Genomic DNA, 12216 nt, shown 5'->3' on the forward strand with positions numbered 1-12216 from the left:
TTTTAGTTCTTGCTGCAACTAAAGTGATCTTTTAAAATACAAATATGACCACATCACTAAGCAGCCTAAACACTTCCATATTCACCCATTGCTTTCAAAATAAAATCCAAACCCCTATAACAGAACCTCCAACATCGGGACCCTGTCCATCTGTCTTCCTCATCTGTGTTTATCTCTTATTCTATCTTCCAGCTTACTGAACTTTCAAGTTCTCGAAGGAACCAATGGCTGGTTATTTTTCTTTTCCCTCCAAGCCTTTGCACATGCTGTTCTCTGTTCTCGCTGCCTCAGACACTCTTCTCCCATTTAATTTGTACTCATCCTTCAGTTCAGACATCCCTCTTCCAGAAAGTCTTACCGGGATCCCTGGGTATGGGTTGATATCCCTTCAATCTGTTTCCAGAGCCTCCTGTCTCTTATCAGAGCAACATCAGGCTGGACTCCATGGAAGATACTTGTTTCTCTCTTTATCTGATCTTCTTTTGGACTATAAGTGTTGTCACTTTTCTTCAACATCATATCCTCAGATCCTGGCACATGGAATGAATTCAGTGAATACCTGTTCAGTAACCAAATGAACAATACTCAAATCTAGAACCAAGTCCAGGTTGATATTTGATTTTTAATCAAGTAGTAATGAAATAAATATCTCTTCTTTTCTCTAGTAAGCTACACTATTAAGTCTGATAATTTCATCTTTAAAATTCCCCAGTTCTCCATGTGATCCAAGTGGGCTGGTACCCCAGATATAATCAATATTAATAGTCAGTGCTTGGTTAAGAACTGGCTCCTATAACTTATAGTAGTATGACCTTTAAAAGAAGCAAGAGATCCTCACAGTATCCCAAACTAAGGGACTGGTGAAAAGGTACAGTTGATGGATAAAACCTGGTGCACAAACCCCTTTGATAATTTAATAAACTTTGATATGAACAGATTACAATTGACACCTACTACTGCTAAGTGTCTGGGGGCTCTATTTGGTTCTTGCAAGCAGCTAAATCTGCCTTTCATCCATTATGGCTCTATTCCCCAAGGGGTAAGATAAAAGCCAATAGAAGTTTCCAGAATGCAGCATTGTTTTCTTCAGCCAAAAACCTGTAATTTCTCCTTAGGCTGTCAATAGCAATATTGAAGATGGGCAATTTCATTTGAAGCCAGTTGGACCAAGAACAAATGTCACCACTGGGGATTGTACAGAGTACAATTAGGAAGCAAAGTGGTGTCATATGTACTATGAGGACAGAGGAGCTAAAATGTTTCTCTAGGACAGTCCAAGTGTAGGTCTTACCTTGAATTAGAGAATGAATTTAACCAATACCAGCTGTCGAAAAAGTTTTAAGTGCCACAGAGAAATGAGAAAAATAAAGACATTGTGGGAGATTCTTCTAAAAGGCTAAATTTATTCTTTTCATTTTAAGTTTTCATTATGTGCATTCAATTTTTTGGCGTTGACTCACATTTTTAATATGAAATAATGTTAAATGGGGAAGCAAGCAACAGAACAATGTGTATACACAAGAAACAGGTAACAAGCTTTCCTCAAGGGAACTGAGGGGCTGCTGGAAAAGGGAGGGAGAGAGAATTTCACTCTATACCCTTTCAATCCTTTTGGATTTTGAATCATAGGAATGCATTAGTTATTCAAAAATAAATTAATTAATGTAAAATAAATAAGATGAATTAAAATAAATAAAATAAAATAAGATGAAATAAAATGGGAATCACATATGGTAATTGTTTATCTCCTTAAATGGAAAAATTTAAAAATTGGCAATTCTACATCAGACTTCAAAACAAGAAAATATTTTTAACCTATAAAATCCCAAGGTCTGGGAACTATTTCAGAAAAAAAAATTTTTTTTCAACAAGCCAGTATTAACTGAGAATCTTTTCACTCCAGCAAAAGAAGGCACATGTGTCAGTTTGTCCCTTGACTGATAATGTTGACTTTGACCATGTGGTTAAGGTGGTGTTAGCCAGTTTTCTCTAAAAACTCTTTCTCTGAGTCACTCTTTTGTCAGTTATTTGTATGGAGACTTTGAGGCTATGTAAATATCCTGTCCCTCATCACACTTTCACCACTATTTTGAGCATCCATTGATGATCATGTAGCACCATCATCATTCTTTCTATATTTATTACCTGACATTCTACTGGAAGAAAGAGCCTTTCCGTCTGCCTCGTTTATTTGTTTACTTATTTTTTTAAATCACCATAGACTCATGAATTTTTATTTTATTCAAAGGGTTTGAGTCCATTACCATTATTATTTATTTTGATGCTTGTTGACCACATTTGGCTATTGGGTAATGCTTTAAAAAAAAAAAATCATGGATCACAAGCCCCTATAATTTAATCTGGCCCGACTGTATATCTAACTGAAATTCTCCCCTCTCTTCACTTATTTGGTTTTGACTTAATCTTTGTAACCAGTCTATAAAATACATGACTACTCACTGTTTATTCACACCATATGAGGAAGCTGTGCAGTATACGTCCATGGAATAGCCAGGCAGCTCATTATCATGCAGGTGTAATTGCAACACTGGGGAACAGAAGTTTTCATAGGAGGTATAAATCTTTTAGGCAAAGGCTAAAAATGAATCAATCACTTGGTATAAATCTCAGCAATGCACGTATACACCTCAAGTACATGAGTTCATTGCCTAATATGACAAACCCATTTTGTAACACACATGCAAAAAATAAATAAATAAATAAAGCTTCAATAGTTCATTTTTTACATCATCCCTGCTTAGGCATCTTCCCATTAGTGCAAATAATTGAGAGCAAACCACCAGTGAGAGAGTAGAGAATATGATCTGTCTCATTCACTCTCTTTAAATATTTCCTTGAGTAAATGTCATAAGCAACATAGATAATTCTTTCATACAGTGTAGAGATTAAAACAAAACTAACAGTTAATCCTCTGGGCATCAAACTAATAGACCTAGTATTTTTGTAGGTAACGGATTATTTGTTTCTTCAGCCAGTCTCCATTGATGTTTTAATTCTCTGATTGTCAATCTTGACTGCCTTTTGCAATCACCACTTGAACTTGAAAAAAATTCTGACGCTTGTATCACATTCCAGGAGATTCTGATGTAATTGATCTGGGGTGGTGCCTGGGTTTGGGTTTTTTTTTTTTTTTAAGATCCAGAGACTCTAATATACAGCAGAGTCTGAGAACCACTGGTTTAAACCACTTTGTTCTCCTCCCACAGTGTCTAGCATGGTGCCTGGTGGAAAGTGACGCTCAGAATTAATAAAGTTCTATTTTTCAGGAAGGAAGAAAGCGTAGTCTCACAACACAAACTCTCCTGGTGCTCTGGGACAGATAACAAGGATGCAAGCCCCGCCAATCAAACGAGTGAGGACACTGCCTCCGACTTTAAGGTCTCTCCTGACTCTAGACAGAGTGTTCACACTAAGGTGCAGGTACGGTCCAGCCAAGTCTCGAAGGCCTCAGAAGTTACAAGTTCGTTAAGAAGTTCAGAGGTGCCAGGCTATGTCTTGCTTCTACAAGTGAGGCAGAGGTTGAAAAGACAAGTGTGGGGACTTCGAGCTCTGGCTCACGTCTGGTCGACTTTAGAGTCAATCTTTCTCGGCTCCAAATTGCAGTGACAGCTCTTTCTGCTTAGGGCGACGGGAGCGAACAGCGAGGAGCACCACAGCGAGCAGGGCTAGGCCTGTTCTGCCCAGCGGGTGGAATGGAAGCCTCCCGCGCTGCCAGCTCAAGTCCCGGCGCAACTACCCGGGGCTGCACGTGGCCCAGTGGGCGGGGCCGCACAGCCGAGCGCTCGGCGGCAGAGGGTGCGGACTACAAGTCCCGGCATGCCCTGGGCAAGGGCGGTGCGGGAGCCGCCCGGAGGGCAGCCAGGCCCAGGCGTGCGCAGTGGTTCTCGGGAGTGGCGGGGCGGGTCCTCCCAGGCTGTCCGCTGTGGCCTGGGGCTCCCAGTTGGGGGTGGCCTCAGCCATTGGCGGAGAGGTGGGAGGGGTGGGGCCCTCGGGAGCCGCTGCGGGTAAAGCTGAGCGGGCGTAGACCGGCGGCCCGCGGGAGAGGCACGCGGTGGGCTGCTGCGTCTCGGCCCGGCCATGGCAGCGTCGCCCCTGAAAGTGTGCATCGTGGGCTCGGGAAACTGGTGAGCTGCGGCGGGCCGGCGGCATGGGATACGCCTCCAGGAAGCCCCCGTCCCGGGCGGGCTAGGGCCGCGCGTCCCCGCCGCGGCGCGGGCACCGTGCACTGCGCTCGGAGAGGCGAGGCGGCGGGCTGGGCGCCGCGCGTCCGGGGAGACGGAACCTCGGCACTCGCCCGGGAGGCCCGGGGTCCGGTGCCCGCGGGGGGCAGCGCGAAGGGCGGGTGCTGGCGCCCACCCGCACCTGTGTGCGCTCCAGTCGTCGCGCGGCAGGCGTGCGCAGGCCACCTGCTCTCCACGCCCGGGCGTTTTGCGCAACGTGCTAAGGGCGTTCTCCCTTCTCGTCGGCGGAGCGCCTGGGTGGAGGAATTGAGGGAGGCTCCGGCATTCTTACTGGAGTTTCGGTAATGAGGGGACCAGACGCAGCTCGGGCTCGCTTGCTATCCAGGTCGCGGGCGGGACGGCGCTGCCCTTCAAAGTGCGGCTCTCGCCCCCGCCGCTGCTACGTCTACTATCTTAGTTACGTTTGTCGGGAAGAAAATCCAACTTGCAACCGTCCTGGCACCCAGTGTGATCCAGGGGCGTGAGCATTCTCCAGTGGGGAGATGTGTGCGAAGCTTTGCGTCTCTGCTGGGCTTTGACTTTAACCTTCATAAAGCATTTCGTGCCCGACGCGCTCCTAAGCCTTCTCCATGTCAGCTTTTTTAGTTCCCCTTATCAGATTTAACACAGTGGGAGTCTCTGGTGTATTGGGGTGACTATAGGGGGCGGGGAGGCAGAATACAGTACAGCGCCTGATATTTTCAATCTTTTTTTCCGTTGCTGGGCACTATTTTTCCCACAACTGAGGGACTGGTGTAGAATATTCAGAGTGATGTCCTTTCGGTGCTTCTGTTTTCCTGTGGCCTGACATTCATCACAGTTGAGGCTTCTAGGAGCGCTGCAGCGCGTGGTCCTGGCTACTGGGTTTAAGAGTTACTCTCTAAGACTTGGCTCAGAAGGTATTTCTTGGAGGGAACCTTAACGGGTTCTTTACTTTTCCATCCCAGCAAGTCCAGGGGTCACTCCATGCACTCCTGTTGCTGACCTAACACTGCAAGGGAATGATTTGTTTGATTATCTGTTTCTACTCTTCTCCATCCAGCTCTTGAGAACAGCATCTACCCTAGGGCCCTACATATGCTAAATAAATAGTAAATGAATGGCTGACATTTATTTTTTTCAAATGCAATTATGTTTTTAAAAAAATTAAAAAAAGATTTTACTGGGGAAGGGGAATAGGACTTTATTGGGAAACAGTGTGTACTTCCAGGACTTTTTTCCAAGTCAAGTTGTTGTCATTCCAATCTTAGTGGTGGAGGGTGCTGTTCAGCTTCAAGTTGTTGTCCTTTCAGTCTTAGTTGCAGGGGGTGCTGCCCACCTACCCTTGCGGGACTCAAGGTGTTGAACCGGCAATCTTGTGGTTGAGAGCCCACTGGCCCATGTGGGAATCGAACCCTCAACCTTTGGAGTTTGGAGCACCGAGCTCCAACCGCCTGAGCCATCGGGCTGGCCCTCCCAAATGCAATTATCTTTGATTAGGGAATATATTCAGGTTGTTTAAAAACAAAAACAAAAAACAAAACAGTGAAATGCCTCTCACCCATACGTGTGCCCCAAGGTACCTCCTGGAGGAAAGCCAGTGTTATCAGTTTCTTCTGCCCTTTCTGGAGGAATTCCAACAGAATGTTCTGCACAACATTTGATGGAGTTGATATCTATCCACTGCAGAGCTTCATTTGGACTTTCAGTTTGGCTTTGACAGTTTTGATTCCAAGGTCACTAAAGTGAGATGTCAGCTGCCCTGTTGTCCATGGGACTGGAAAAGGACCCATTTAGCACATGTTCTTTTGACATTAGTATCCTCTTCTGTAAAAGGACACAGAACCACAGGTGACAGCTCTTTTTCCTAACTTTCAAGGTGCAGTAGAAGTAGCACACTTTGCCACGCTGGATTTAGGCCTGGAGCAAATAGCAGTGAAGTGAACCTCCTGCCCCCTCTGCTGGGATTTGGCTGCCTTCCCACGGCTTCACTTGACTGCTTTCTTGGCCCACTCCAGCCCAAGGAAATAGAGTAGAACTTGGCCAGTGACAGTGGAGCAGAGCAATTGAGAAATGTGCCATGCCGATGGTTTGGGCTGGCTGCCTGCCTCCATTAATTATGGGATCAGTTGGGAACAGTTGTTGGCTTCCTTGCAACTGCTCTGGGTGCAGAGCCACTCCCATCCTGGAGAGAGGATCCTGACCTCGCCAGAGATTCAGGAACTTAGTGGCCCATTGCATGCTCAGCCCTGGTCAGCAGACATTTGAGTGTTTGCCTTCTGTAGGTATTGTGGCCTTTCTGGGGATAGAGACAACTGGATACAATCTTTGCCTTTAAGAACTTAGCTTCAGGTCTGAGATAGAGAGAGACTTGGAAGATAAATTCAAAAGAAATAGAAAGTGGAATGAGATATCTGCCACAAGATTGATTAGATGTTATATTTTAAATAGTGTTTATCAAAATGTGATCCAAATGCCACTTGCGTCAGAATTACCACTGAAGCTAGACTTGCTGAATCATGCTTCCCTGAGGGTGGGACAGATTTTTCCCTAAGGGACTTGAGCCCTTTGCTTATTTTCAAACAAGTAACCAAGAGATAGATCTACCCTTCCAGATATGGTCTTGACCTCAGGAATATGAAGGTGCTTAAGCAATGTTTACACTTGGGCCTTTGAAGTAGCTCAGAATACTTGGGTAAGTAAAGGTGTCACATCTAAGCTCCTAGCTCCAAGGGGCTATCGCCCTCACATTGAGTGCCTTCTCCATGTAAAGGCTGATGGCAATACAGATACCAGAAGACTGAATCTAGCTGACTTGCCAGGGAGCTTCAGCCAGAAAGGACATGTGAGGGAAAGTAAACGGGTTGTGTAACACGCCCTTGTCCTGTCCTTTGGCACCTCCTTTCCTCTAGACAGGTCAGGGAGAGGGGGCTGGAGGGGGCCCTCATGCATCCAGCAGCCCTGCTGTGCTGCCCACTACTGGCTAGGCAGGGAGCCACTTCCTAAACTGCATGGCTTTTTATGGCCCCAGGGGCTCAGAAAAAAATAACAAAAAGAACACAAAAACCAAAAACTTTTTAAGTAAGTGCAAAGGTGAAACAAAGTTTCTTCATCAACCTTGGGAAGATCACCCAGACACAGTGCAAGATCCAGTTCTAGAACTAAAATTTCAGGGCTCTATTTATTTATTGTGCTAGGGAGCGTATGTCCCGGACCTCCTTGGAAGACAGTAATGCAGCCATATAAGGAGGGCTTGGGGTTCCACCTCCCTGGGGTTCTAACTTGGCAGCTCTGAGGCCTTGAGCAAACTGCTTCTCTCCAGGAATCATTGCTTATAATATTGGTACCTGCTGTCTAGGATTATGGTTAAGATTAAAAGGAAGTGCAAGGTAACTGACACTCAATAAATGTCACCCACTACTATTATTAGTATTAGTATTAGTATTATTAGTTTCATCATCCTTGACTAGTACCATCAAGTCACAAAATACACCCACTTGGAGTTTGGCCAAGGCAGAGAGGGGAGAGAGGACAAAAGACAAGGAGCATAACTGATATGCAGCTGCGATTGTTTATCTCTTGCCCTTGTTTTCTCCATCATCCCACAGCTTGAGGCCAGAAACTGAAAGTCAGAGAGAGCTTTGGCCTACTTTGCACCGGTGAAGGAGGCTGGATGTGTGTGACTTTCTTTTGGTCTGCTGGAACCTTCTGAATGCAGTGCTGCGGCTCTTTGTCCACCTGTGTCAGCTTTTTGTGCTCCTGTTTCTGTCCTGATTCTCGCTACACTCCCTCATGGAGAGCACAGAAACAGTTTGAGTGTCTGAATTAGCTCTGTCAGAAATAATCCCTTCCCTGTTGGCAGAGGGCACTGACATACCTCTGCTTTGGAAGCTGGAGGGAGAGTTTAATGATGGGACAGGTTAGAGTTGAACTGAGAGAGGATCCCGAGTTCCCTCCTGAACCGGAGTGAGAAAGTTTGTACAATTAAAAAAATATAATAGTAACGGATACTTAGTCATCTGTTGCCATCACTCCCCCACCTGTCAGTGTAAAACTCAGGACTACTGTGCTGGTCATCTCTTAATCCTCTTTCACCTCCTTCATCATTCTTCTCTTCCACTTCCTCCCATCCTTTAGGAGGGGTAACCATAGTAACAGTTACCACTTATTGGTCATTTTCTGTGTGTCAGGTACATTATTTCATTTAGCTAAATCTCATAACAAGCCTGTGAGATACTATTATTAGTCCTATGTCAGATGACAAAGCTGAGATTTAAAGAAAACTTTTCAAGGTCACTGGTTAATAAGGTGAAGTTGAAACCCAGATCCATCCAATGTCCACATTTCTATAAATTCTTATCATTTTCACTGAGGAGCACACTTTTACCCAAGGACAAATTTCATGGTCGTAAACATATGGAGGAGCATATCCTCTCAACTCTCCCACTTAAGAAAAATAAAATTGAAATGAGGCCTTAAAACTTGTCATGTTGTAGTGTGTGTTAGAATTTCCTTCCTTTTTAAGGCTAAATAATATTCCATTCTTTGTATGCAGCATATCTTGTTTATCCATTCGTCCGTCAATGGACACTTGGGTTGCTTCCACCTTTGAGCTGTTGTGAATAATGCTCTGAACACGGTGTACCAATATCTATTTGAGTCCCTGCTTTCAGTTCTTTTGGATATGTACCCCGAAGTGGAATTGTTGGACCATATTATATTTAGTTTTTTGAGGAACCACCACGTTGTTCTCCATAGTAGTCACACTGTTTTATATCCCCACCAGCACTGCACAAAGGTTCCATTTTCTACACATCCTTACTTGTTGTTTTCTATTTTTATGTTCATTTTTTATTTTCTTGATAGTAGCCATCCTAACGGGTGAGGTGGTGTGTATTTTGTTAAGTATTATGCATGATCATATGACATGTACAATTTTGCATCCTGTTTTTTGTTAAATGTAACATTCTATTCTAAGCTTTTCCTCTGCAGGTTAAATTCTGATAGACAGAAAGGCTTTTTCGTCTCCTTCTCCCCCTTCTTTTCTTTATGTGAAGTTGTTCACATTGATCTTTCTTCCTCTGTGGTTCCTTCCTTTGATTTTAAGCTTAGAAAACGTCCCTATCCAGAGATCAAATAAACATTCACTAAGTTGAATCTATTTTTAAAATGCTTCATTTTTCACATTTGTATCTAATTCTCTGGCATTTGATTGTACTTTAAAAGCCCTTTAACTACCAAGAATCATACAAAATGTTAACAGTGGTTCTCCCCGGGTGGTGAGATTATTCATAATTGCTTTTTATTCTTTTGTGTATTGCTTTTAGGGGTAAAAAAGTGGATGTTGTTTAAACCAAAACTGAACACCCTCTCCCCTTAGACCTACAGTCAGGATCAGCTAGCGGTAGGAGAGCCCGGGGCATGGAATGGGGAGAACCTCCCTGAACCCGGCTCATTCTCCTCCTCGGGCCTCAGTTTCTTCTTGCTAAAAAGAGAAATGGACTGTTGGGTCCTTTCTGGCCCAGAAAGATTCTGCACCTTGTGAAGCAGCGCGGGCCACCAGAATTCTGTCAGGTTCGGGCCTGACTTGATAGGTGGCCATTCCTTGGGTGGTGCAGCACATTCCCAGCCTGATTAAAACATTACAACTTCGTAGAGAGGTAGGGGCGAGAAGGCTGTGCACAAAGAGTGAATGCCAGGGAGGTGGGGAGTTGCTGAGGTGGAGGTTAGGACCTGCAGCAAGTGGGTGTCCATCCAGCTGGGACTCGGGGCGGGTCTCGGAGTCTTGAAGACAGGTCCTGGGGTGCAACTCGCTGTTTTTCCACTAACCACCTGTGTGATCTCCAGGCTTCAGTTTCTTTATGTAAAAAGTGGGGATAATAATAGTATGATACCTGCTTCAGAGGGCTGCTGAGGCTTCAAACAGATAACATAGGTAAGGTATTTAAAACAGTGCTACAGTGGTGACATATAAATGTATCGAATCAACACACTGTATACCTTAAACTTATACAGTGTTATATATCAATTCTATTTCAATAAAAACAAGGACATCACATAGTGTTCAACACCTGGGAGGCAGCAAATCAATCCTGTTTCTGCCCATCCTTAGCCCACTCTCGCCTCTTGCCCCATCCTTGCCTCTTCACCTTCTGGCTGCTCCCCATGCACTCCCATCCTCTCCTTCCCCTGTGTTCCCCCCCTACTTCTCCTCCCTCACTGTCTCCTCCCCCTCTCTCCCTCTTCTTCCCTTAACCTCTCCCCTCCTCTTTCTCCTGTCCCCTTCTCTCCCTCTCCCTACAAAATTGGCTCTAGGTAAAAGCAGACAGTAAGCTCCATGCCCTCTTCCTATATCCTTTGCTCCAGAGGCCCTTGTCTCTGCCTGGAAGGCTCCCCACCCCACCCCTAGGTAAGGCCCTCAGGCTTCAGTCTGGTTCAGCCCTCTGTTGCACTTCCTCCCAGTTCTACCTGACCTTCCTAATGTCTGCCAAGTGTCACTCTGTCACCTGCTTAACCACTTGGGTCACCAGTGGTACAATTACATCTCTGTGTGCTTGCTAGAGCAACATTAATCTCCATTTACTGAGCTCTGTGAGGGTCGGGACTTGTCGGCTTTATTCCCTGTATCACCTGTGCCCAGCACAGCGTCTGCCCTTCATAAGTTCTCGATATGTATTTTCAACAAATGATACTCCTGTATACCAGCACGAATATAAAATAGCAGAAAGGATGGGCTCTGGAAACAGTTCTGCATTAGAACTGCTGGCTCTACGTCTGACTTTGGTAACCTATTTACTCTCTGAGCTCACCTTCTTCATCTGTAAAGTGGGGATAATGTGTACCTCTCTTGGGGCCTCTGGAAAGATTACATGAGATCTTATATCAGGTACCCAGTACACAGCTGTCACTGGAACTTTATTTCCTCCCCATGTCCTTTTTAATTTCATTTGTACAGGGTTTTAGAAGTTGTGAATTAGTTTATATTTTGAGGTCCAAAACTTAAGATAATTCATAATTTCATGGGAAATGTGATTTTATACATCTGTGTAAAGATCCAGGACTAGCCATCAGCAGCCCTGAGTCCTTCCCCAGGCAGTTCTGCAACTACCTGTGTCTGTGACACTAAGTCAGAGTGACTGTAAGCCTCGTGTGTCTGAATCTGCAAGGTGACGAGCTTGGATAGGATTAAACCTTTATCCTGCAGACACTGCGCGCCCTTGTGGCGTTGGCCCTGTCTGTTTCATACCGGTACTATTATTTGCTTATTATACATCCTTTAAAAGTTGCCTATAAAAGAAAACTTTATATCACTACTTTAAATGTCATAAGTACAAGGTAACAACAACAACCAGTAGAATGGAAACAAAGCAATGTGTCAGAACCCTTGACAGCTACTTCTACCTGCCTCGGTGGCTGGAGAGCCTGAGGCCTCCTCATGCTCTGTGCACAAGGGAACTTAGCACATGCTGGAGAGATGGTAACAACACAGTCGCCTTCAAACGAGACATTCTACACTCAGAAGGGCCATGGGAGTTGAAAAAGGGCACAAGTGAATCAGTGTTACTTGGTGCTTTTTGTGGGGGCAGCACTCAGGCATTGGGGAACCACTAGTACCCATTCCTCACTTTGGAAAACACTGGACTTGGTCATCAACCTGGAAGGGACCTTAAAGGTCATCTGCCCCCCCTGTCATTAAGTAAATGGATGAGCTGGGCCAGGTGTAGACATGGCTGCTCATGCCCTTGACCCAGCGCTGTAAGCATCCATCCCTGACTATGTTTGCGCAGTGGCACAAGCACCCCTGAGGCATAAAGAGCTCTACCTGTGTGGCTGTGAGCCCTCAGCCCCAACCACGACCAAGCTACCCACGTGGCCTCCATGGACTGTAGTCAGTACTTGTATTTTAAGCTCAGTGCTAATATCCTTATGCATATTGTGGACTGGCCCTCTGACAGTCACTCACTTTTTATTTTAGAACAGGGCACATCACTTGTAA

At 45.1% G+C, this 12216-nt stretch overlaps 1 protein-coding gene across 1 annotated transcript in view; it reads left to right on the forward strand.

Annotated features, from left to right (window-relative positions):
* Nucleotides 1–3907: 3907 nt before the first annotated feature.
* Nucleotides 3908–12216, forward strand: part of GPD1L (glycerol-3-phosphate dehydrogenase 1 like) — a 40311-nt gene continuing 32002 nt past the window's right edge. Inside the window, exon 1 of the mRNA XM_081073390.1 lies at nucleotides 3908–4145. Coding sequence (XP_080929516.1) covers nucleotides 4099–4145 — 47 coding nt within the window. The 5' untranslated portion in view covers nucleotides 3908–4098. The remainder of the gene's footprint in view (nucleotides 4146–12216) is intronic.

The sequence above is a fragment of the Rhinolophus hipposideros genome (assembly GCF_964194185.1).
Source record: "Rhinolophus hipposideros genome assembly, chromosome: 14".
Classification (NCBI taxonomy): domain Eukaryota; kingdom Metazoa; phylum Chordata; class Mammalia; order Chiroptera; family Rhinolophidae; genus Rhinolophus; species Rhinolophus hipposideros.